The sequence below is a fragment of the Dromiciops gliroides genome, chromosome 1 (genome assembly GCF_019393635.1).
Source record: "Dromiciops gliroides isolate mDroGli1 chromosome 1, mDroGli1.pri, whole genome shotgun sequence".
Lineage (NCBI taxonomy): Eukaryota > Metazoa > Chordata > Mammalia > Microbiotheria > Microbiotheriidae > Dromiciops > Dromiciops gliroides.
The window spans coordinates 547,036,115-547,061,744 of record NC_057861.1 but is presented as its reverse complement, the minus strand read 5'-3'; the positions used below and the strand labels follow the sequence as shown (position 1 = coordinate 547,061,744).

Sequence of the window (25,630 nt, the reverse complement as noted above, 5' to 3'; positions counted from 1 at the left end):
GGACTTAAGCTCTCCAACATTCTATCTCTGATCTGGTCTTTTCTCCTGGGTGGCCTCCTTCTGCTTAATCAGCATGGTATAGTTTGGGGATGGTGGGGGTGAGTGGAATTGAGTTTGAAGCTGGGTCTGCTGCATTCTCCCCGGGTAACCCAAGACAAATCATTTAACCTCTCTGGGTTTCAGTTCTCTACCTGGAAAATGAGGGGGCTGGACTAAATGGTCATGAATTCCTGTTTGGATATAATGATCTCTGGCAAGGTATTGGTTGCCACAAATCCCAGGGGTTTTGTGGCCAGCAAACATCTTTCCAGGGGTTTTTAACACTATAGTGATGGGTCACGGGATTTAGAGAGGGAAGAGCCCTCAGAAATGGGTCTACTTCAATGCCCTCATTTTCACAACTGATGGAACAAAAAGCCAGAGAGAAATGACTCACCCAGGGTCACATGTAGGAATTAAGCAGTAGAGTCATTATTGGAACCGAGGTCTTTTGCTTGCTACTTTAGAACCTGCTTTTGCAAGGGAACCACACTGCCCCTCTCCCTATTGTACTCTGCTGCAGGTGGCAACATAAGAAAAAAAAGACCACATTCATGCAGGGGTCAAGGTTTGGAAGGGATAAATAGATGGGCAACCATCTATTTGCCTGGTCATCATACTCATGGAAAGGGACCAAATTCATGCAATTCCTTACTAGTATTTTGAGGCATTAAAGCACATCCTTCCCTGGACCCCAACCCTTCCGAAGGCCCCTTATGCTTCTTACATTAGCACACATTTGAAATCATTAAATTCTAAGGAGCCTTTACTGGTCACCTGACCCAGATGGGATTCCCATCTGGAAGGGGCCTCCAAAATCAGCCCATTCAACCTCCTCATTACATAGGTGAATAAGCTATGGTCTAAAAAGGTGAACTGATTTCCCCCTCATCCCTGTCTTTTAGAGTAGTCTTCATCTGCTTGAGCAAAAATCCCTTCTCTATAGCTATCTCTTCCCACATTCTCATTCCTATCCAGCCCAGTCTAATTCTTCTCCAATTCCTGGTCTACTTTAACCCCACCCTTCCCATTAGGACTATAGGATCATCTTCTAAATCGCTCTCCATCATCTAGAACTCCACAATTTCTGGATATTTCCTGAAGACACCCTCTTCAGTGCTGACTGTTCCTTCTCTAAGGCCATCCCTAACCCCCCACCCAATACCAAGAAGAGTTCATATTCTTCTTACCTAATAAATGTTGGTTGCTTGATTGCAAGTTCAAGATCTTGGAGGTGGAACATTTTGGCATAAGTTCTAAAGTGTGAACACCTGCCAGTGTCACTCCCAGATCCTCCCTCTGTCCATAACCTGGCACCCTCCAGGGAAGTCAAAGTATTAGAAAAAATAGAAGGACCTTTTCATTCCCCTCAACCTACTCAAAGATCTAGCCACAATGACCTTCTTACTGTTCTTCCCATACAATCTACTGCATCTCAGGCCATCGCCAGCCATCCTGACTTTTGTTTTGCCCTTGGATTGAACACACTTGGTGTCAAGGAGAGCAGCTCCAGATCATTTTAATAACCCCACCCAAATGTCCCCAAAGAAGCACAGGGGGCCCAAGGTACCACTGAGAGTAAACACTACAGGCTCTTCTGTAGGGGGTGCTGATGAAGAAGGAAAGCACAAGACTCAAGTAGAGAGGTGGGAAGGACACCTTTACCCCAACCCAACCTGATATTGAGAATGGAAATCTGATTGGAAGATGAGAAGGGCTTCTTGGGCAAGCTTCCATGAGGTCAGAAATTAGGTGAAACTGTAGTGCCTGCAGGGAGCCCTTATATGGCCCTGTGTTAAATTCAGATGCAAGGAGGTTCCATGTCTCCAGTCAAGACAAGGGACTTCTAGAGCATCCTCCTGCCTCTTCCCCAATCCTCTATAGTCCTCAGACCTCTGAAGAAGACCGAGGAGCTATATTTAGAGACACAACTTCCTAGGCACTGCAAAAAATGGTCATTCATATTTAGACATTTTCGTCCTTATGAAAACATTTTTCCCAGTAGATTGTGAGCTCCTGCAGAGTATGACCTTTCACCTTTCTTTGTCTCTCCACACAGTTCCTGACACATCATAGGTGCTTAATAAATGTTTCTTTGGTTAAAATTGATTGACAATGGAGAAATTAGAGCTTGAGAAGACATTGAAGACATCAAGGTCATCACTGCATCTCAGGCCACTGAACTTCGACGACTGGAGACTTTGGGCAGCTCTGCCTCATTTAAATCCAATTCACAAGCCAGCTAGGTGGTGCAGTGGATAGAGCTCTGGCCTTGGATTCAGGAGGACCTAAGTTCAAATCTGGTCTCAGACACTTGACACTTACTAGCTGTGTGACCCCGGGCAAGTCACTTAACCCCAATTGCCCCACCAAAATAAATAAACAAACAAATAAATAAATAGATGCAATTCATGAGCAAGTCATCATCCTATGATGTCATTGGTCCTCTTTGAAAATAAAGGATGAACAAGAACAATGCCACGATGCTGTATCTTCCAATGTCATGCCATTTCAGCAGCGCATGCTAGGCATGCCCTCTCTCCTTATCTGCTCCTCCTGGCCTCCCTGGTTTCCTTCAAGACTCAGCTCAACTTTCCTGATTCTCTCTGCTGCTAATGCCTCTCATATAAGATTACTTTCTACTGTCTATATCTCATATGTATAGAGTTATTTGTACCTTCTGTCTCCCATTAGAATGTGAGTTCCTTAAGAACAGAAACCAAATTTTTGCCTTTCTTTGTATCTTCAGCACTTACCATAATGCCTGGCAGATATTAAATGCTTAATAAATGCTTGCTGATCGACACTAATACTTCAAACTCAATATGTCCAAAACTTAATTTATCATTTCCCTGATAACTTCTTTATTTTTGTTGATGGCACCACTAGCATCCCAGTTATTCAACCTTGAACCCTCAGATTCATATTCCGGGTCCCTCACCTCCCCACATTCCACTTAGTTGCCAAATATCAAATCTTCCATGATATTTATTGCATCCATCTCTTCCTTTCTAATTGACGGCAATCATTCTAGTTCAGGCCCTCATCTCCTCTCCCCGAAACAGTTTTAATGGTCCACAAACTGTCTCCTGTTGCCCATCTATTTACCCTTTTCAAACATTTCATACTCCAGACCACTGCCTAAAAAACTTCCTAATATACTTATTGCTATTATGATGCCACCTCTTTACTCAAAAAACGTCAGTGGCTCCTTGTCCCTGTTGCCATTCAAGTCCTGCACAATATGGCTCCAAGACTACCATTCCAGTGTTATCCCATGGTACTTGATTCAGCCAAACTGATCTCTCTATTCACTGGCTTTAACCTCTCCAAAATCCAGAGTTTTGCTCATGGCTTTTCCCTGAACTTTACATGCATGCACACGTACACACAGATACAACACATACCTCTATACCTGCCTCAGTCTAGTAAATTCCTTCCTTTATTTCCAAGGCTCAACTCAGATACCATTTTCTTCCCAAAGCCTCCTCTGAGCTCTATACTTCCCATGAAATTGAATTATTTGTCCACAAATCTCTCAAAGCACTTTGCTGAGTCCTATGCGTTTATTGTTCAGTCTCCCTTATATCTTATCTGCATACACTTCTTTTCTCCATTGGACTCCAGAATAACAGAATTGGCAACATATCTCTCTTCTTCTCCCTACAGCAGAGTACATATAAAATGTTTGTCAAACCGAAGCCGATTTGAGAATGTTAAGGGAATGGGAAAGACAAGACCATAAGGATATCCTGATGGAGCTTGGGGAGAGAGGTGAAGGACAGGCTGGGGCTGACATTGCTCCTTCATACCTAGGATCTTCACCCACAGCTCCAAAAACTCCTCTAACATCATGTGAAAACAAGAAGAAATAACTCTTTCTTCCCAATGAATGTTTATTCCTCTGCAATATACTAGGCTTGGGTATCATTCTTTTTTTTTAATCTTGAATCCTAGAAATTCTTTACATTCTCACCTTAAGAAGGAAAGCTCCAAGTCGGTTCCATGGCCCAACTCAACCTCTGTGGCTCCCACCTACTCAACTCCTGTTGACTTCTTCCAAAGTCACAGCTTCTGTCTATATACTGCCTACTGTAAAGAATTAATTGTTATTTGAGGTTTTTATGCCACAGTGCACACTGGCCTGGGGCTCCACAAACAGAACGGTGCTCCACCCACTGGTTGTAGCCGTTGCCAGGGCTCTGGCACCTCACGTCATCACCACCTCGAATGCCCAATTCTCCTCCCCCAAACCTAGAAACTCCCCACACAGCCCCAGCCAATGGGATGGCTGCTCAGACAGTCACATGACTGCCCTCACTAGGCTTCCAATCATTATAATTTTGCCAGGCCCATGTAGGCAACGGCTACAACCAGTGGGTGGAGCACCGTGCGGTTTGCGGAGCCCCAGGCCAGTGCGCGCTGAGGCATAAAAACCCCAAATAACAATTAATTCTTTACACTACTTTCCTCCCTGTCTCACTCAACCTTCATACCTCCCTCCTCTTCGTCTTGCTGCAATGAACCACTATACAATATTTTCCTCTCAGGTCACAGCTGTTGCTAGTGCCCCATTCTCCGCCTCTTCTCCCTTCCTTTCCCCACTCAATACTCATGTCTTCCTCTCTCCAGGAACTACTTCTCCCCTATGCCTCCCTGCCAGACCATGGATGGTGCTCCAGCCCACCCACTCTCTTCTTCCACATTCCTCTTTCCCCCTGCTCTCTTCTTCCATGTTTTATTCAGGCTACAGCTACAGTGCCCATCCAGGGCACCCTCTCTCCCTTCCTGCCCCACTCAGCCCATGTGCCTCCCTTCCAGACTATGTTGCTGCAGATGCTGCTGCAACTGGCCTCCTCCTCATTCCCTTCCTCCTTCCTTCGATGTAGCCACCTTGCTTCTTTCTTGTTTTTGTATCTTGTCTCACCAGCAAATCTAATTAGCCAATTTAGTTCTGCTGCGGCAGAAGGCCAAGTCATAATAGGAAACAGAGCGAGTGGCCTTCCTTGCTCCCACTACAGATGCCTGAGAGACCTCTGAATACCCCACTAAGGCTGAGAAACCTATGAGGTCCAGAGAGATTGATGCAGACTCTTGTTGAAATGCAAAGTAATGGGGCCTTCCTGACTGTGTTTTCTCCGTCTCCTCTGCCTGGTGGTCATCATTAATATCCCAGCCCCTAACTGCAGGTGTACCCCCAACCTGTCATAAGCCCCCACCTATCTTCTCTCTCTGCATTCTCTCTCTTGGGGATCTTGAAAGCTCCCATGGGCTTAATTATCATCTCTATACAGATGGTTCCCAGAGCTGTATATCTCCGAGTTCCTATCCTCCTTCATCAACTGCCTGTTGGTTATTTCAGATCAAATTCCCAGAGGCATCTCAAGTTTAAAATGTCTAGATCAGAGCTCACTGTCTTTTCCCACTTCTGAGTTTCTTTTAATGGTGCCACCATCTTTCTGGTCACCCAGCTTTGCAATTTCAGCGTCATCCTTGACTTCTCACTCCTCCTTACTCCATATGTCCAAGCAATTGTCAAATTTCATATCATTCCTACCCCTGTGATATCTCTTGTGTCCATCCCCTTCTCTCTACTTACATAGTCTTACTTACACCTCTGTTCAGGTAGGTCTTCATCAACTCTCACCTGCATTATTAAAAAAGCCACTTTTACTAGTGAACTGAGCAGAACCAGGAGAATATTGGACACAGTAACAGCAATATTGTTTTTGTATATATGCACAATCATGTTAAACATATTTCCACATCAGTCATGTTGTAAAAGAAGAATCAGAACAAAAGGGAAAAATGTCAAGAAAGAAAAAAAAACTAAAAAAATGAAAATAGTATGGCTCAATCTGCATTCAGATTCCATAGTTCTTTTTCTGGATGTGGAGAGCATTTTCCATCATGAGTCTTTTGGAATTGTCTTGGATCATTGTATTGCTGAGAAGAGACAAGTCAATCATGGCTGATCATCACACAATGTTTCAGTGATAGCAATATTGTAATGATGATCAATTATAAAAGATTCAACTACTCTAATCAAGACAATGATTCAGGACCATTCCAAAGAACTCATGATAAAAGGTGCTCTCCACCTCCAGTGAAAGAACTGATGAAGTCTGAGTGCAGATTGAAGCATACTTTTTTCACTTAATTTTTCTTGTTGTCTTATTTGGTTGTTTGCAACACGGCTAATGTGGAAATGTGTTTTGCATAATTTCACATGTATAATTTATGTCACATTGCTTGCCTTCTCACTGAAGAAGAGGGAGAGAATTCAGAATTCAAAATTTTTTTAAATGAATGTTAAAAAATATTCAAAAAAAAAGAAAAGAAAAAGCCTCCTACCATGCCCCAAGTCTCTCCCCATTCCAATCCACCCTCCACATAGCTGCCAAATTGGCATTCCTAAATCATGCATCTGACCATGTCATTCTACTGCTTAAATAATTCAGTAATTGAGCGCCCAATTAGCTCTAGGATCAAATACTGTTTGGCATATAAAGCCTTTCATAATCTGTCTCCAACCTATCTTTCCAGCCTTATGTATATGCCCCTTCTGTGGAAGAGACAGTGTCTACTAGGGTCCTGTCAGGGAGGTCGGGCTGACTTTTTCTAAGGCCCTACTCCATGTTAGATAAGACAGACTAGGTTTGAACTTTAAAAGGTATGAAAACCACCCTCAAGATGAAGTTCCCAAAGCATCAAGGCTTGAATTCCTGACATGGGTGGTCTAAATACAAAAGCCTGAACAGTCAGAAGCTGTTCCCTTGGTCACCATGGTGAATGCTGAGTCAAGGAAGCTTTGACCAACTGATTCAATGCTGTAGCCTTGCCGAATATCCTTTCCACACCATGGCTAAGTAAATTTCCCTTTGTTAGCTATTAGATGATCTGTGAATATCTCATGTCATTCCAATCCCCAAACTGAATCACCAGAGCAGCCTGCATTGGACCTGACCTTTATAAACTCTTTGCAGACTGACCTATTTGGTCTTCTTACCGTCCCTCACACAGAACACTCTGTATCCAGCCCCAGTGTCTTTACCCAAGATCCCCCATGCCTAGAATGCACACGCTTCTCACCACCACCTCTTAAAATCTCCTACTTTCATTCTGGCTCAGGTCAAACATCACCTTCTACATGAAGCCTTTCTGGATTCCCCCAGCTGCTAGTGACCTCTTTGGCACCCTCTAATTACCTTGTATTTATTTTGTTAGAATTATCTACACAAAGGTTCTCTCCTCCAGTCAAATGAAAGAACATGGATTCCTTGAGTACAGATGGGTTAATTTTTGTCTTTGTAAACCCAGAACCAAATATGGTGTCTGGCACTTATAGGCACTCAAATTGTCCACTGATTATTTTACATTTATTATCTCATTCGTGTGGTCAAGGAATTATTTTGAAGATGAAGAAACTGAGGCCCAGAAAGGTTGAGAAGGGAGAATATTCAGGTCTAGAAATCAAATCATGTGCTCAGAATGGGTTCAGACATTGAAGTAATTCTACTGTGTGACAGTCACATTCATTGCTAGGCATTTCCTCTGGATGATTTTGTCTCTAATTAACTCAAATTTCATTCTTTTTTTTTTTTTACCTACTTACCAGTAATAAGCCAGCAGCCTCAATCCCTCCCTTCAATTTCTTTTGATACAATAAAGCTTCGCAGAATTTCCCTCATGGCTTTTGGGCTGAGAGTTTGATTTTTTTGGTGTTTAATTTTTCTTCCCCTCCCTCCCTTCTTTTGACTCGAGCTATAGAAATCACCTGACTGAAAATTACAGGAAAAGGAATCTTTTTCACACATGAAAGGAAATGTTCAGAAAGCCAGGAATATCAACCAGAGCTTAATTACAGCCTTTTACCAAGGAATCTGTGCAAAAATTTAAATTGCTGCTCAACCTCACTTCTGTGATGAAATGTTTGGAAACAAGATAATGGGTCAGGTTTCAGCATTTGGGATGGGAGCTGTTTCTGTTATTTAAGAATGAAAAGCCCCAGAATTCTGTGGGTTTGGGTCCAGTAGTGATGTAGATTTTCCCATATACCCACCAATTCACACAATTTTTCCCAGACCATACCCCATATCTATAATATACTAACTTTTTCTCAGGGGCCTGAGAAGCTTCCCTATCAGTCATCATAGGAGATCCCGAAACCCTGCCTTCTCTTTTTCTTTTTCTTTTCGGGGCCATGCGGGTTAAGTGACTTGCCCAGGGTCACACAGCTAGTAAGTGTAAAGTGTCTGAGGCCGGATTTGAACTCAGGTACTCCTGAATCCAAGGTTGGTGCTTTATCCACTGCATCACCTAGCTGCCCCCAATCCTGCTTTCTTAAAGGAGGTTTCTTGTACTAAAAAAAAAGTTCACATCACCTAGTGTGGATGGAATAAGGGGAGAATGTGGACAGAAAAAGGCAACACAGTTAAGGTGATGTCCCTTCTAGAGAGGTCACCAGGGTTGAGCCAGGCCCAGGCAGAGAGGAGCTCACCTGGGGCCCAGAAATAGTATTGGCTAGGAAGCTCCAAAGGAGTTCATAATCTTTTTGTACATCCTTACCCTCTTTGGCAGTCCAGTGAACCCTATGGACCCAATAATGATTTTAAATGCAAAAATAAAATATATGGGATACAAATGAAATATTTTTTAAAATCAGTTGATGCATCTCAGATTAAGAAATCCTGCTCTAGGGGCAGCTAGGTGGTGCAGTAAATAGAGCACCGGCCATGGATTCAGGAGGACCCAAGTTCAAATCCGGCCTCAGATACTTAACACGTACTAGCTGTGTGACCCTGGGCAAGTCACTTAACCCCAATTGCCACACCAAAAAAAAAAAAAAAAGAAAAGAAAAGAATTCCTGTTCTAGGAGCATCCCTATTTTGGCTAATTTTTCTGTCTAACTAGGTACTCTGTTAAAAACTAAACTAGTAACTCAATTGTTTCTAAACTGCTAAAGGAATACAAGTGAAATCCTGGGTCAAAGCCCTTGTCACTCTACCCTAGTTTCATTTATCATCTCTCTATTTAAATACTCAATAGCCTTAATTCATAATGGGTTCGTAAGATTCTGAGTTAGAAGGTATCCCAGAGATCACCTAGCCTAACCCCTTTAATTTTACATTTTACTGAGACTCAGAGATATTAAACATTTCCCCTCTACTTACAATTTGTACTTAGCCCTTTGCTGATTATTTATATGTCTATTTTTCCGTGTATTTAGTCCCTATAACTTTTCAATGTTTCATCCTGTCATCCTCATATCCTTTTTAGATTTACTCATACGGGTGCTTTCTGTCTTCATCTGAAAGTTTTCCTACATCAGGGACCTCTTCTTACCTTAATCTGTATGGTCCAGGGCCTGCAGCAATAGGAACTTAAATGTTTTTGGCTGACTGGTTCATCAATTAGCTAAAGACCTCTTGGGTGGTAGGCACAGAGGATAACCAGTACATAAAATAATACCTGATATTTATATAATGATTTACAGTTTGCAAAGCTTTTAGTTTTGAGCTTTACAAGTATTCTGTAACATCGGTAGGTACCACAGATATCGTCATTATTCTCATTTTACAGATGTGAAACATTAGGCCAAGAGAGATCCAGTGACCAACTAACCCATGGTCACAGAGCGAGAGAGAGAGAGAGGAGAAAGAGAGAGAGAGAGAGAGAGAGAGAGAGAGAGAGAGAGAGAGAGAGAGAGAGAGAGAGAGAGGAGATATAAACTCATGTCTTCCTAAAGTCCAGGATTCTATCCACTATGCAATAAATAAGCATCTTGAGAGATGCAATCGTGCTCACAGAACAAAAAAGTTTTACTTGCTTTCCAGGTCCTTTCCATTCACCAATGGAGAAGCACTGGCCTAAGAGTCAGAATGTTTATGGGTTTGAGTTCCAGCTTCAACTGTATTCATGTCATATGGGATTGTTCTGAGACTCTAGTGAGAAAATGCATAGGAAAGGCGTGGCAAACTTTAAAGCATTATATCAGTGCCAAGGATGATGATGATAAGTTTTCCATGTTGCTTCTCTATTTGCCCCCTCAGGAGTCTCAATCAATGAACTAGTCATCCGAAAGCTTTATGATCTTATCTGGCCCACAGACTAGGGAAGGGCCAGACAAATAGTAAGAACGAATGTAAGGGACTCTTATTATTCTATAAGAGACAATGGATTTGAAGGATTAATTAAAAGAAGTATGGAAAGATTTATATGAACTGATGCAGTATGGAGCAAGCAGAACCAGGTAAACAATATATATACAATCTCTACAGTGATATAAATGGAAAATACAGTAACAACAACAAAAGCCAAAACACTGTGCCATTATAATGACAAAACAACCCCCCAAAAAGAAACCCCAAAAGGCTATATGAAAAAAAATGTACCTTCCTGCATTAGAAAAGTAGGGGACTATGGGTATGGAAAATTGCAATTACTATCAAATGCAGTTGAAGAGTTGGCTAGTTTTGTTGAATTGCTTTATTTTTTTAAAAAAACTTTTTAAAAAAATTCTTTTATAAGAGATGACTTGATGAGTAGACTATATTTGGAAATGGGAGTTTGTTAGTTTTGTTGAATTGTTTTTTTCTTAAATTTCTTTTTGTATTTTGTTACAAGAGAGGACTTGATATGTAGGATATATTTGGAAATGGGGGTGATGTAAAAATAAACAATATCCAAACAAATTTTTTTATAAATTAAGATCTTATTAAGGTAGGCCCTGGGCTGGCAGCTGTTAGTCAGTCAATTAACTGATCAAGTTAATCTGAAAAGGTCCCTGTTGCCTTAGGATTTCTTTCAGATTTATTTTTCTAAAAAATGGCATGGATGAACATATGAAGGTCATGGAAGGGAACAAGACAGGCAATGAGGCTTAAGTGACTTGCCCAGGGTCACACAGCTAGTAAGTGTCAAGTGTCTGAGATTAGATTTGAACTCAGGTTCTCCTGAATCCAGGGTTGGTGCTTTATCCACTGCAGCACCACCTAGCTGCCCCCACAACATATATTATAAGCACTACTGTTGAAGCACCATCTTCAGTAAGATCATTTAAAGTATAAATATATATTTAAAAGAAGCTTATTAAGACAAATAAACAGTGGGTAGGCCTGGTGTCTTGGCTTAGTTCCTTTTCAAGCTTGACCCCATTTAGAAGGAAGGAAATAGGCATTTATTAAGTACTTACTACATAGCCAGACACTGTGCTAAGAATTTTACAAATATTAATTCGTTTGATCCTTGCAACAACCCTGGGAAAGAGGTGCTATTATTATTATCCCATTTTACAGTAGAGGAAACTCAGGCAAGCAGAGGTCAGGTGACTTGCCCAGGGTCACACAGCTAGTAAGTATCTGAGGCTGAATTTGAACTCAAGTCTTTCTGACTCCAGGCCCAGCACTCTATCCACTGCATCACCTAGCTACCTCTGCTTGAGCAACATGGCTTTAATATAGGCACAAGATAGTAAGTTAGAGGCATTGGAGTCTGACAAACTGACCCTGGATTTTTAGAAGGGTATCCTGGGGCTGAGGGCATGCCCATACTTCCACAGGTAAGTAGTAACAACAGCAGAAGCATCTTGCATTCATAATGGCTCACACATTGTTACATGCATTGTCCTCTTGATTCTCACAATAACTCTGTGAGGTAGGGCCATTATACGGATGAGAAAACTGAGACCCTCAGAGGTTAAATGACTTGTCCAAGGTCACACAACCAAGATATGGTGGAAGAGCTAAGATATCATGGCTCAGTGGAAAGGGTCCAGAACCAGGAATCATCGGACCCGAGTTCTGATCGTGCCATGCCTCTGTCACTCAGTGACCTTGGGCAAGTCTCTGGACCTCGTGGTTGCCCTTATCTGTAAAAGGAGGAGGTTGGATTAGGCAACTTCTAAGGTCTCTTCCACATCAAATCCAGGCCTTTTCTCCCCATTGTCTTAGTTGTTTGATTCTAACTACATCAATATTTTATGATGGTTTTCTATATAAGTTGTAGCAGCATGTGAAAATGATAAGGTGTGCTGGAACGACTCTTCCCTGGGTAGTGAAGCAGGTCAGGGTTTGTGAGGCTGCTCTACCACATCATAGGGACAGTGGGTCCTTATACACCAAGTTGTATCACACATGGTATAGTAGAAAGAAAAAACCATTTACTCTGGACTCAGGAGTACTGAGTTCAAATCTCATCTCAGATGCTCACTATCTGTGTATCCTCAGGCAATTCACTAAACCATTCTGGGCCTCAGTTTTCCTCATCTGTAAAATGGGTAGGTTGGGCTAGAGAGCTCCTGAGGTCTCCTCCCAGTTCAGAAGCTATGATCTTACGATCTTCTCCAAGTTAGAAGCTGGCTGCCCTCTGAAGACGCTGACCCTGAGCAAGGGCAAAGGTGAAAATGGGGACCCAGGAGAGGCTCTGAGATGAGGCCACCTACCTGTAAATACGAGGCTAGCATTTTCAAGTTCTTCCTGTGGGACCTTGAAACTGAAAGACTCATTGTAGAAGGGATCAATTGTCCCTCTCATAAAGGAAGTCTTCTTGGTCTTCACCAGTTTGAGTCCGTGTACCAGCTGGACCTTCACAAAGGGGTCTGGGGAGAGAGGTACAGAGCAGACACAGAATGTCAGAGCCACAGGGAGGCTTGGAGATCCTCTAGGAAAAGAGAGGGGGAGTGAATTGCCAGATGTAATCATTGCACAGTAGTGCTTAATAACAGCTGCTTAATAAATGCTCTTCCTCCCTCCTTTCCCCACCCTCTTCCCAAAATAATTTTGTTGCTCAGTCATGTCCGACTCTTCGTGACACCATTGGGGATTTTCTCAGCAGAGATACTAGAGGGGTTTGCCATTTCCCTCTCCAGATCATTCTACACATGAGGAAACTGAGGCCAACAAGGAGAAGTGACATGCCCAGGATCACACAGCTGCTAAGTGTCTGAGGTCAGATTTGAACTCATGAAGCTGAGTCTTCCTGATTCTAAGCCCCGTGCTTAATAGATGCCTAATAAATGTTCCTCCTCCCCACCCTCCCCACCCTCCCCACCCTCTTCCCAACATCATGAAGTCAACTAATGGCAGAACCAGGACTGGAACCTAAGACTCGTGACTCCCAATTCAGGCTCTTCTGCCAAGGGCATAAGCTGGGCCTTGTGGGGAAAACAGGATTCAGATAGGTAGAAATGGAAAGGGAATACCCTGAAGGAGCCAAAAATGGCTTGTGAGAATATAGAGGCAGGAGGGGGCATATCAACCCTAGGAAATATTTCAGTGGAAATACAACATACATAACTCCCAAATGAGAAACTCATTCTACTGACGGAGGTCAGGGCTTTATCTGCAATTGATGGTCTTGGAGAGTTTGCCTGTTGCACTGAATATGGATCCCTCCATTCTTTTTGTTTGTTTGTTTGTTTGTGGGGCAATGAGGGTTAAGTGACTTGCCCAGGATCACACAGCTAGTAAGTGTCAAGTGTCTGAGGCTGGATTTGAACTCAGGCCCTCCTGAATCCAGGCCCAGTGCTTTATCCACTGTGCTACCTAGCTGCCCCCATGAATATGGATCCCTTCTACATCGTGACTTTCCCCATCACAATTTTAATATAGCTTGAGTCAACATAAGAAATTAAATGGGGATTTAGGGGGAATTTTGTAGAAGTAGCAGGCGGCACCCAAAGGCCAGCAGATGACACAGAAAAAGTTTAGAAACTCAGAAATGCATAAAATATATGTATTGAATTGTACAGTATGAACATATTTTATCTTTTAATGCCATAGTAATTCAGACTTCTTCTCTGGTATGAAGGGAGGGTCAAAAATTTTTACAAGAATTTTTCAGATCATGGCTAACTGCTTTGATGTGGAAGGGATAACTGTAGTTAAGTGACTTGCCCAGGGTCACTCAGCCAGTCTGTGTCAGAAACAAGACTTTAATCTGGCTCTCTATCTACTACCTAGCCCGCCTCTCTAACAATGAGCAGCAGTATGAAATAAGGCTAGAAAAGTGGGTTGAAGTTAGACTATGCAGGATCTTAAATGCCAGGCTAAGGAGCCTGCATTTTATCCTTGAAGCAATCAATAGGGAGCCCCTGATGGTTTTTGAGTAAGGGAATTAGTAGACAGACCTGTGCTTTAGGAAGGTTACTTGGGTAGCTGTGTAAAAGAGATGGGTTGAAGAGAGAAAAAGGAAGAGCCTAACATCATAAAACCTAAGTTATTAAAATTGCCCTTGAGAGGTAAAGAGGGACCCAATTGGAGTGGTGGTGGGGAAAGGAGACAAGAAAGACTGATAAGAGATATATTACAGAGGGAGAATTGACAAGAGTGATAACTGATTGGATTGAAAAAAGGAAGTAAAGGAGAGTGAAAATTCCAAGATAACTGAGTTTTTGAAGGATGAGAAGCTGGGATGATAGTGGTACCATCCACAGATATAGGGAGACTAGAAGGAAGAGTAAGTTTTGGAGGGAAGATTAGTTCTGATCAAGCCCGTTATCTCATTTGACCCTTACAGCTCTGTGTGAAGTAGGTAGAGCAGGTATTACCCCCATTTTACAGATAAGAAAACCTGCCTCCACTGAAGTGAAATGACTTGCCCAAAGTTAGTAAAAAGCCAGAACAAGAATCTCCAGACAGTGCTTTTTATGAGGAAGCATGATATGATAGTTAGTATGTTGGATTTGAAGCCAGGAAGATGTGAGTTCAAATCTCCCCTCAGATATGTACTGGCCGTGTTACCCTGGGTTTTCTCATCTGTAAAATGAAGGTGTTTTATTCATGTACCTTTAAGGTCCCATCCAACTCCAAATCCATTTGCTTTTGTAACCTGACTCAGGTTCAAAATCTCCCTGAGGCACTTACTAGCTGTTATCCAGACCAAGAGGGTAGCTAAGTATTGCAGTGGATAGAGCACTGGGCTTGGAATCAGATTCATCCGAATGAGTTCAAATCTGGTTCTCAGACACTTACTAGCTGTGTGACCCTGGGTCAGTCACTTAACCCTGTTTTCCTCAGTTTCCTCATCTGTAAAAAATGAGCTAGAAAAGAAAATGGCAAACCACTGCAATATCTTTGCCAAGAAAACCCCAAATGTGGTCACAAAGAGTCAGACATGACTGAAACAACTCATTAACAGCCCAAGGTAAAATATTTAAGCCCTCAGCTTGAGAGGAAGATAATACCTACTCCAACAGGGTTGTACAGTGTTGGCCAAAAATCACAAAGGGGTTTCAATATTTAATAACTCCTTTATTTTTTGTTTTTGATCTATAATGCCATGGCATCATATATAGTATATAGGAAATTATATATATATATATATATTTATACACACATATATACATATATATATATAAAATAAAGAAAGTACTTTTGAAAAAGTTATTAAAACATCAGATCCCTTCATGACTTTTGGCCCACCCTCTATTATAAGGTTAGAACTGGGAGAGAGCTTAAGACATCATTGAGTTCAGCCACTCACACCCATTTTACAGATGAAGAAACTGAGGCTGAGAAAGATACAATGACTGATCAAGCTCACAGGGATAAGTAAGCAACAGAAATGGGATTTAAATGGAGATCCTTTGACTCTAAATCTAGAATTCTTTATTAAATAGTGAGCTCTTAATGCTATTTCCACTACTCCACTTTCTTTAGGGGAATGGAAGTGAAGGAAAAAAGCACTCATATATATTCCACTATGTACAAGGCACTATGCTAACCCCTTTACAAATATTACTTCATTTGATACTCACGACAACCCTGGAAGGTCATCCCCATTTTTTCAGGTGAGGAAACTGAAGCAGAGAGAAGTGACTTGCCCTGGGTCACACAGCTAATAAGTATTTGAAGCTAAATTTGAACTCAGGTCTTGCTGACGAAAGCCCCAGCTCTCTATCCACTGTCCCATCCAGCAGCTAACTACATTAAAACCAGTATGAAAGACAAAGACCAGTTTGGGCATCACCACTTTTTCCTGAAGAGTCAATGCCATGAGTGCTTTGCAAGGGATGGCTACCCTGATTATACCATTTCTATTCTCATAGAAAAAGCCATTTCCTGATAAAATGAAAGTAGGTTAAATCTCCATTCAAACTTTAAAGGATGTTCTAAAGTATAATCTCTGCTATGATTTTTTAAAAGAATAAATATTATAAAATATAAATCTAAAAGTAGGCTTATTTTTGACAAATAAGGAGGGGGAATATTAATTCTCAGGTTTTGAATACTGAGCTCAGAAGATGTCCTTAGGTTATTTGGCATAGCAGAAAGAGCTGTGGATTTAAGGGTAGAAGAAACAGATTTAAATTTAAGTGGCATTAATTCTTATTCCCAGAGAGGTGCTGTGGGAAGAATAATGGATTTTAAGTCATTGGCCCTGGATTTGAATCCCAGCTCTGTTACTTGCCACCTGTCTGACTTTAGGCAAGCAATTTAGTCTTCTGGGTCTCAGTTTCCTCATCAAAAGAGGGAAGAGATTGGCCTAGATCACCTCTAAAGCCCCTTGGAACTCTAAATCTATGATTCCATATGTGACTTAGCCTTTCTGAGCCTCAGTTTGCAAAACTGTAAAAATGGAGATAAAACTCATGTGCCTTACCTAAGGGATTGTTGGTAAGGATCATAGAATTAAAGGAAATTGTTGTTTTTTTTTAATTTTGAGTTGCAAATTCTATCCCTTCCCTCTATATAGATGTACTATGCAGATGGCAGCTAGGTGACACAGTGGATAAAGTACAAAGCCTGGAATCAGGAAGACTCAGCTTCCTGAGTTCAAATCCAGCCCCAGGTACTTACTAGCTAGGTGACCCTGAGCAAGTCACTTAACCCCCATGGCCCCGAAACAAACAAAAAAAATCCTTCTTGACCAACCAGGGAAAACTTGGGCCTATTGCCTCCTACTCCCAGGTGCTCTCATCACCTGAGGAAACCTCTACCCTTTGTCATTGGACTTCTCTTTACCTGAGCCTTGGCTCATGTCTGTCTGGAGAAGCTGCTTGGCTCTTATCACATCAACATTCAATCTTCCAGCACTTGGGAGATAATTCAATGACAGCAGCAGCTCTCCCAGCTCCACTTCATTCTGTGGAGAAAGAAGAGATTAAGGACTTTAAATTGGTGGCCACACAATGGTGGTCCACAAAGCGGATAAGCCAACAATCTCACACACATTTTATAGAACCAAAAGAATCCCCTCTCCCAACTACAACAATACTATATTTATCCTGGAAGAAGAGAAACTGTAAATATGTCTTACATTGTTATGATGGATCACATATTTAGAGCTGGAAGGGAACTTCGGTCATCTAGTTCAACCTACTCATTTTATAGATATGAATCAAGAACTTGAAGGGTTATGTGATTTGCCTAAGGTCACACAGATAGTAAAATACAGAAGTAGGATTCACACTCCAAATTCTGAACTCTTTCTACTTCATTCTCTCTCACTGGATCCTCCTAACAGGCCTAAGAGGCATCAGAGAATCACTGAATTTTGAATAGCAGTGGTCATTTAATCCAAGCCACAACAAAAAAGAAATCCCCTTGGCTAATATGACAGAAAATATTAAATGTTGGAGAGTATATGGGAAAGCTGGGACACTAATGAACTGCTGGTGGAGTTGTAAACTGAAGCAACCATTCTGGAGAGCAATTTGGAACTATGTAAAAAAGGACTGTGCATACCCTTTGACCCAGCAATACCACTACTAGGTCTGTCTCCCAAAGAGATCAAAGAAAAGGGGAAAGGACCTATTTGTCCTTTATTTATAGCAGCCCTTTTTGTGGTGGTAAAGAATTGGAAATTGAAGGGATGTCCATCAATTGGGGAATGGCTGAACAAGTTGTAGTATATGATGGTGATGGAATATTACTGTGCTATAAGAAATTATGAGCAGGAAGATTTCAGAAAAACCTGAAAAGACTTATATGAACTGATGCAAAATGAAGTGATCAAAACAAGGAGAAAAGTGTATACCATAATAATGTACATAATAACGAAGAACTTTGCATGACTTAACAATTATCATGAACACAATGATCCAAGACAACTCCAAAGGACTCTTGATGAAAAAATGCTATCAACCTCCAGAGAAAGAACTGAATGTAGATGTAAGAATATTATTTTTCACTTTCTGTATTTTTCTTATGTTTTTCCCCTTTTGGATCGGTGTCTTCTTTCACAGCATGACTTAAGATAATATGTTTTGCATGATTGAACATGTAAAACCTATATAAATTTTCTTACTGTCCCATGGAGGGGAGAAGTGAGGGAGAAAGAAAGTTTGGAACTCAAGATTTTATTAAAATTAATGTTAAAATTGCTTGTTTGGTACCTTACAGTGGGGATTTCTTTTTGTAATTACAAAAAATTTCCCCAGTTACATGAAAAGACAATCATTCAACCTCTTCTTGAAGACCTCCTCTACCTTCTGAGGCATAGCCTTTTGGTTATCCATCTGCTGAGGAGTTTTCCATGACCCCAATTGGACATTTGCTTCTTTGCAATTTCCACCCATTGCTACTGGTTCTGTCTTCTGAGGAAAAACAGAACAAGTCTAATCTCAAATATTCAAAGTCAGATATCTTGTCCTCCCTCAGCAATGCCTGTCACACACCCAACTTCTACATGATGCTTCCACATCCATTCTCTTATTTGACATATCAGTCCTATAAAGGAGATAGGTAGGCACAAATGGTCCCCCCCCCCGGGCAATTTTATAGACAAGAAAACTAAGGCCCACAAACCTCAAGTGATCTACCAAAATCAAATGGGAAAAATTTAAAGGATCAAGTGCCACAGACACAGCTTCTCCCTGAAATGCACCTGATGGCAAAGTTCCTTGATGGGACACCAAAAGAGAACTTGGTCTTGGTTTCCCTGCCTCCAGTCTCATCCCTCTATGATTCACCCACTGCACAGATGCCAAAATGATGTTTCTAACCTATCTGACCATGCCACTATCTTGCTTAAGAAACTTCAGCGGCTCTCTGTATTCTCTAGGATAACATATAAAGTTAGCTGTTTGGTATTTAAAACCCTTTATTATCTAGCTCTAGACTTCCTTTCCAGTCTTATGACACACTATTTCTCTTCACACACTCTTCAGGATCCCAAACTGGCCAAGTTTCTGTGCCTCACACAAGACATTTCATCTCCCATCTCCGTGCTTTTGCATAGCCTGTCCTTCATGCCTGGAATGCACTCACTCCTCATCTGCCATCTTAGAATCCTCAGCTTCTTTCAAGGTTCAGCTCTAATGCCACCTGGTACACAAGGTTTCTCTTGCAAATCCCCCTCCTCAAGCTGTTGGTGCTTTCCCCTCCCAAAATTAATTTGTATTTTACTTTATGGACTTATCTTCATACATGTTGTTTCCCCTAGGACGTAAGCTCCCTGAGGTCAGGAACTCTTTTGGTTTTCTTTTGTCTCACAGCTAGGTGAGAGAAAAGCACTGGGCTACAAGTCAGGTTCACATGCAGCCTGAGACATTTAATAACTGCTCAACCCTGGGCAAGTCACTTAATCTCCAACTGCCTCAGTTTCTTCAACTATAAAATGGAGATAACAATAGCACCTGCTTCCCAGGGTTGTTGTGAATGAAGATCAAATGAGATAATATTTGTAAAGTGCTTAGCATTATCTCTAGCACATAGCAAGCACTTAAATTCTTGTTCTGTCCCCACTCTGGCACAGTGCTTAGTATCCACAGGCACTTAATGCATGTTTGCTGAACTAACAAATGTAAAGGTATTTCTTCATAAGGGAAAAAGAAAATCATAGAACAGTTTTCCAACATTCCCTCAGCAGAAACAGTGACCTCAGAGGCTGGAAATACATAAATACACTGATCACACCCTGGAGACCACCAAGTCACCCCTTTGATTCTAATAGCAAAAAGAAGAAATGGTTTCCTTTTCCACTCAGCAGATAATAACATCCTGTGTCTGGAAGGGCCATCAGTGGGTTCGCACAGTACAGCACAGAAGAAAGCTATGCTGAGGGGAGACAGCTGTGCTTTAAATCAGCAGGCTTTTCCCAAAGCCGTTGGCTTCTCAAAGTTCTTTTCCATCTCATCCCCGACCATTTGCCCCTCCAACCCACACACACCCAGTCTCGGAAGTTTTAAATGCCATTGACGGCATGAAGATGAGGTGAATTCCAAGGCTTCCTTCTCTCACCTCAGCTTCCCCAAGATCCTTGGATAATCTCACAGCTACTACAACCAGAGATGAGATCAGAAGATGCCACTTTTCCCAGAAAGTATCCCTGAAAAATAGCTCATTTCCAGGAGAGAAGTGTCACTGGATTCTTCCGCAGCCTCAAGGAGGCATTGGCTACACTTGTAAGCCACAGCAAATTTTGTCCCTCAAGGGCTCATAAATCACACTGATAGCAAGTCTCCTTTTTAAAAATTTAACCAGGTTTCATCTTGAGATGCAATTTGTGGAAAGAGGGTGAGAGGGAAGCAAGGGAAGGAAGGCAAAGGGGGGAATGTGTAATTCAATCAACGTGCTTGATTTAACATTGAAGAAATTGAATTCTATAAATCTAGCATCGTTTGGGGGTTATTTCTTTCAGACTTGGGGCCAATTGAAGGACAATTTAGTCTGGTGAGAAATTAGCCTACATTTCAGTATAATTGCACTGGGACGTGGGTGGGGGGAAGAGAGAGAATTAAAAGGACCCACTATGTCTAAGAAAAAAATATAACTGTACATGCAATTACTGCTTTTCAATCCAGATGCAAGCATAATGCTGTCTCATCATTCTTCACATCTGCTTTTATACCCCAGGATCCCTGTCTGTGAAACAGCCTATAGAGAAGAGTTTGAAAGGCGATTTAGGATAAATGATTCCTTTATCCTGAGGAAGGGCTATCACCTCTACCTAACCCCAGCTATAAAATCCAGTCACCAACATTGCCTTTTCAGGCTAGGGATACCCTATAAGATTTAGCCCCAAATAAGCAATTATCATGACTAAATCTTCATTAGGTACAGACAAAATCAACAGCCTCCCCATCTACCCCAGAATCCTTCAGAAGTAAGGGAGTCAATAGAGGTGGAAGAGCAAATATCTCCTAAATTCTATAGCAGGTGGTTGGAGAAGTAGTTACATAACTAGCTCATGTCTGTCCAGTTCTCTCACCCATACAGTGGAAATAATAATAACAATAACCCTACCTACATCACACATTGCCTTTCCATCCACAACAGAAATCATGCTGGGAACAACTTCCACAATTTGGCCTTTCCTTCTGATTGGTCACTGCTCCTACAGACTACTGTGTCAGGAAAATCCCAGCCACTCCTCTCCCCATCATTCCCTATCCTCTGGATAGCCTTACTAACTACCTTGCTGCCTCATATATATCTTGTTATCACTCTTTCCCCAATTCTGGAACTATGAACTATGATCAAATCAACTCTATCATTGTTTGTGGATTGGGTGTATCAATCTATGAACCTGTGACCCCAATTACCATCTTGGTAAACCTCTACCTACTTGCCCCCTCCCTGGTCACCACTCCCCTATATTGTCTGCCCCATTAGATTGTAAGCTCCTTTGTAAACAGGGACTGCCTTTTCTTTTGTATTTGTATCCCTAGGATTTAGCACAATGTTTGACATGTAATAAGTGCTTAATAGAGGCTTTTTAATTCCCATTAATGTGATCTCATGTTGGTATATTGTGACATTGCCTATATTTTTTGTACTTTGGGGATCAGGGAGAGGAAGTGGCAACCATGATCTCATGAAAATTTGCTCAATCTACTTTGGGGAGTGAGAAGATTATAAGGAGATTCCAAGGGCCCTGAGACAGGATGAAGGCCTCCAGTTCCTTTACTATGCCCAAGGAAAAAATGTTTCTGTTCCCTCAAATCAGTGGATCTCTAACATTCAGGAACACAACTCCTAAGTATCACTTTTAAAAGCTAACCATTTGTCATCCTCATTACCCTTTTCAAGCAAGCTTAATTTTGCCTTTCTCAGGCACAGAAACAAAGAAAACCCACTTATATTCTATTTTCTGTAGACCTGCTATTCATTATACACAAAACCATGATGTGGCATTTGTTTATTTCCCAGTGAAGCATCTCACTGGTATGTCCATACTTTCTTGTCCAGGCATCATTGTGATTAATTTAAAAGACATTTTTCTGGTTTGAGGGTTATAGTCTATGGTCACAGAATAGGACAGAAATATATCTAGAGGAGGAAAACCAGGGTTTTGCCCAGGGATACCATATTTAGAAGGTTCTTTCAGTATTTTCAGTCCTTTAAAACTAATGAAACAGAACTTAGTACCCAGTTAGCAAAAATAATTCGTTTAGATAGGCAGCTGGAAATAGAAGGCTGGGGTAAGCTCCACCCCTACTGCTTCACCATAGCAAGTGAAATCATGGCAAATGAGGGCATGCTCTCCCCATGCCCTCATTTACATGGGAGGCAGGGTTGGGGAAGAGTGGCAGTATTTGTCCTTGATGCAAAAAATTCCTAGTTATGGCTCTGGGACAAGGTGGAGACCAATGATCCATACTGAAGAACGAAACCTCTGATTTTGGTTTCATTAGCACCATTCTCTAACCAAAACAGGAAGAAGTTTGAGAGTTTCAGCCCATTGCCTTAGAGCTAGGGATTTGAACCTGGGATCCAAGGACCCCTAAGGGATACATGGATAGACTTCAGAGAACCCATGAAGTTGGACATATTTTATATATATGTATATATACATACTATATATATATATATACATATATGTGTGTATAAAGCTTTATTTTCACTAACATCTAACTGAAATTTAGTTACTTAAAAACATTCTTCTATGATGGGATCAACAGTTTTCTCCAGACTGCCAAAAAGAGTCAGTATCACAACACACAAAAAAAGTTAAGAATCCCTGCCCTAGAAAGTTCCTCAGAGCGTGTCTATAAGTTGCTGGGTTTGTTTGCTCTTTCAGAGAGACAGGTTGCTGACCTATGACAAGCAGTATGCTCCATTTCAAAGTCCTTGAGTTAAAATTCAGACCCAGGAACAAGTGAACATGTCAACTTCCCATGATGCTTCTCTTTTTTTTTTCTTTTTTTCTGTAGGGCAATGGGGGTTAAGTGACTTGCCCAGGGTCACACAGCTAGTGTCAAGTGTCTGAGGCTGGATTTGAACTCAGGTACTCCTGAATCCAGGGCCAGTGCTTTATCCACTGCGCCACCTAGCTGCCCCTCCCATGATGCTTCTCAATGACATATGTACATGTCCTTGATACTGTATCAATCACCAGAAACTCAACTCCAGCTTCCTTTCCCCAAGCAATGTCCCTACCTCACATGGGATGCCAAAACCTGAGTAAGGCCATGAAGCTGAACCAGGCTGGCACAGCTCTGAACATCTAGTAACCCCTCCCTACACCTCTGGACTACACAACTGGAAAAATCATGAAGGCACATTCAATCAGTGAACAAGCAAACATTTGGAAAAGAAGCCTCTTTGGGCCTCCTCTCCAAAGCTTTAGCTTACATTGTATGTGCCTCAGTGAAATAGACCAGGTGCTTTCCTACATTTTTCTTACTACTTACCCATCCCTGGAAGGGATACATATATTTTTTCAAGAGTTAGCTTCAGAAATTCCAGGGAAGGGGGCAGCTAGGTAGAATTTAGGAGGACCTGAGTTCAAATCCAACCTCAGACACTCCATGCTTACTAGCTGTGTGACCCTGGGCAAGTCACTTAACCCTCATTGCCCTGCAAAAAAACAAACAAAAAATTCCAGGGAAGAGCTGCTGGTTATACTTTGGAAGATCTGAAATGCAGCTCTGTGGATTATTCCTTTCTCCACCTCCATCAAGTCAGGCAGGATTAGATCTCACATGGATACTCACATAGATGTTTGCAAAGAGATTTCAAGAAATCACTAGGGTTTCTAAGAGCTTATTTGGCTTATTAAAAGGGAATTGCCTTTATTCCACTTCCCCTTTCCCCCAAGTCTCCATTTACAAAGTCTGGACTGGTGGCTCTGTATCTAACTTTAGCCTCAATGGTTTCGACAATAGATTTCTGAAAGCAGACGAATGTTGTTTTAAAGGGAATGGAGTATGGAGGGAGGGCAAGAGAATCAAACGGGTAAGACCTTGACAGAGCTTAGCCAAAACCTAGCTGGATGCTGGGTGGCCCTTTCAGCTCAGTGAATCTCTCACGGAACTTTTCAGTTGCCATTATGATTTAAATGAGGTCTACAAGAAAGAAAACAGGGCTACTTGTAATAGCAATTATAAGTAACTATGCTGTTCCATAGAAAGACCTATTAACTGCTACAAACTGCAGTAAGAAGAATGAGAAAAGCAGAACAATGTAAACAAAATCTGACAACTTTGTAGCACTCTTTGTGGTGAAATTGTAATCACCAAGTTTGGTCCCACAGAAGAAATATGACAGGGACCACAGATGTGGAATACTGTATACAAAAGACTTTACTTCTGTGGATTTCTTTTCTTTTTGGTCTTTTTTTAAAATTTATTTATTAAAAGAGAGGGCTATGGGGGCAGCTAAGTGGCACAGTGGATAAAGCACCAGCTCTGGATTCAGGAGGCCCTGAGTTCAAATCCGGATTCAGACACTTGACACTTATTAGCTGTGTGACCCTGGGCAAATCACTTAACCCTCACTGCCCTGGAAAAAAAAAGAGGGCTCATTTGGAAGGGTAGGAATACGGTGGGAAATGCAGGTGCTGTAAAAACACAAAAGGTATGATTAAAAACTTGTTTTTAAAAAGAAATTAGGCTTTCCCATGGCTAATTAATTCATCACACAAGGTATTCCTAGGTCACTGAATTAAGGAAGCAACAAGGGAATATCTACCACTGATAATAATCTCCTCTTAGCAAGTGGTTTTAAGAAATGAGGCTCAAGGGCAGTGCATAAACACAGAACTCAGCCCAACTTATGGGACCATTAATGGCACTGTCCTACATGTAAACTCTCTTCACAAGGCAGGTATGAATGAAGCCAAGTGACCTGATGCAGCCTTTCAAATATCATCCATATGATGGCTTTAGGGGAAGGGCATAACAAATGCATCACAGGTCTCTGGTGCTACAGTGAAAGGAAAATGTTTTATTCTTAAGAACCAGAGGGTTGATCTGACCTGCCATAATTACAAGTCCCTAGCATAAGGAGATGTATAATCATCAGGCATTGCTCTAAATATCAACAGATGTTTTATCTAGCCACCCAAGAGCAAAAATGGTCCTTAGGCTTCCCTGAGGTGACAGCATCCACAAAATCATACTCTTCACCATTTCCACAAGTAAGAACACAGATCTAGACATAAAAGGAAGCTCAGAGGCCTTGTGGTCCAATTCTCACATTTTACAGATGAGTAAACTGAAGTCCAGAGATGATAAGTGGCTAGATGGTACAATGGATAGAGTGCTGGACCTGGAGTTAGCAAAACCAGAATTCAAATCCAGCCTCAGATACTTACTAGCTGTGTGACTCTAGGCAAGTCATTGAATCATTCAGCCTCAGTTTCCTCATTTGTAAAACAGGGATAGTAATAGCACCTATCTCACAGGGGCAGAAAGATCAAATAA

At 41.5% G+C, this 25,630-nt stretch overlaps 1 protein-coding gene across 2 annotated transcripts in view; it reads right to left on the bottom strand.

The window, feature by feature from the left end:
• Window positions 1-25,630, bottom strand: part of SYT17 (synaptotagmin 17) — a 90,207-nt gene that overhangs the window by 28,804 nt on the left and 35,773 nt on the right. For both annotated transcript variants that reach the window (XM_043974765.1, XM_043974771.1), the window contains exons 6-7: window positions 17,004-17,124; window positions 12,482-12,637 (exon numbers count right to left, since the gene is read on the bottom strand). In XM_043974765.1, coding sequence (XP_043830700.1) covers window positions 12,482-12,637; window positions 17,004-17,124 — 277 coding nt within the window. The remainder of the gene's footprint in view (window positions 1-12,481; window positions 12,638-17,003; window positions 17,125-25,630) is intronic.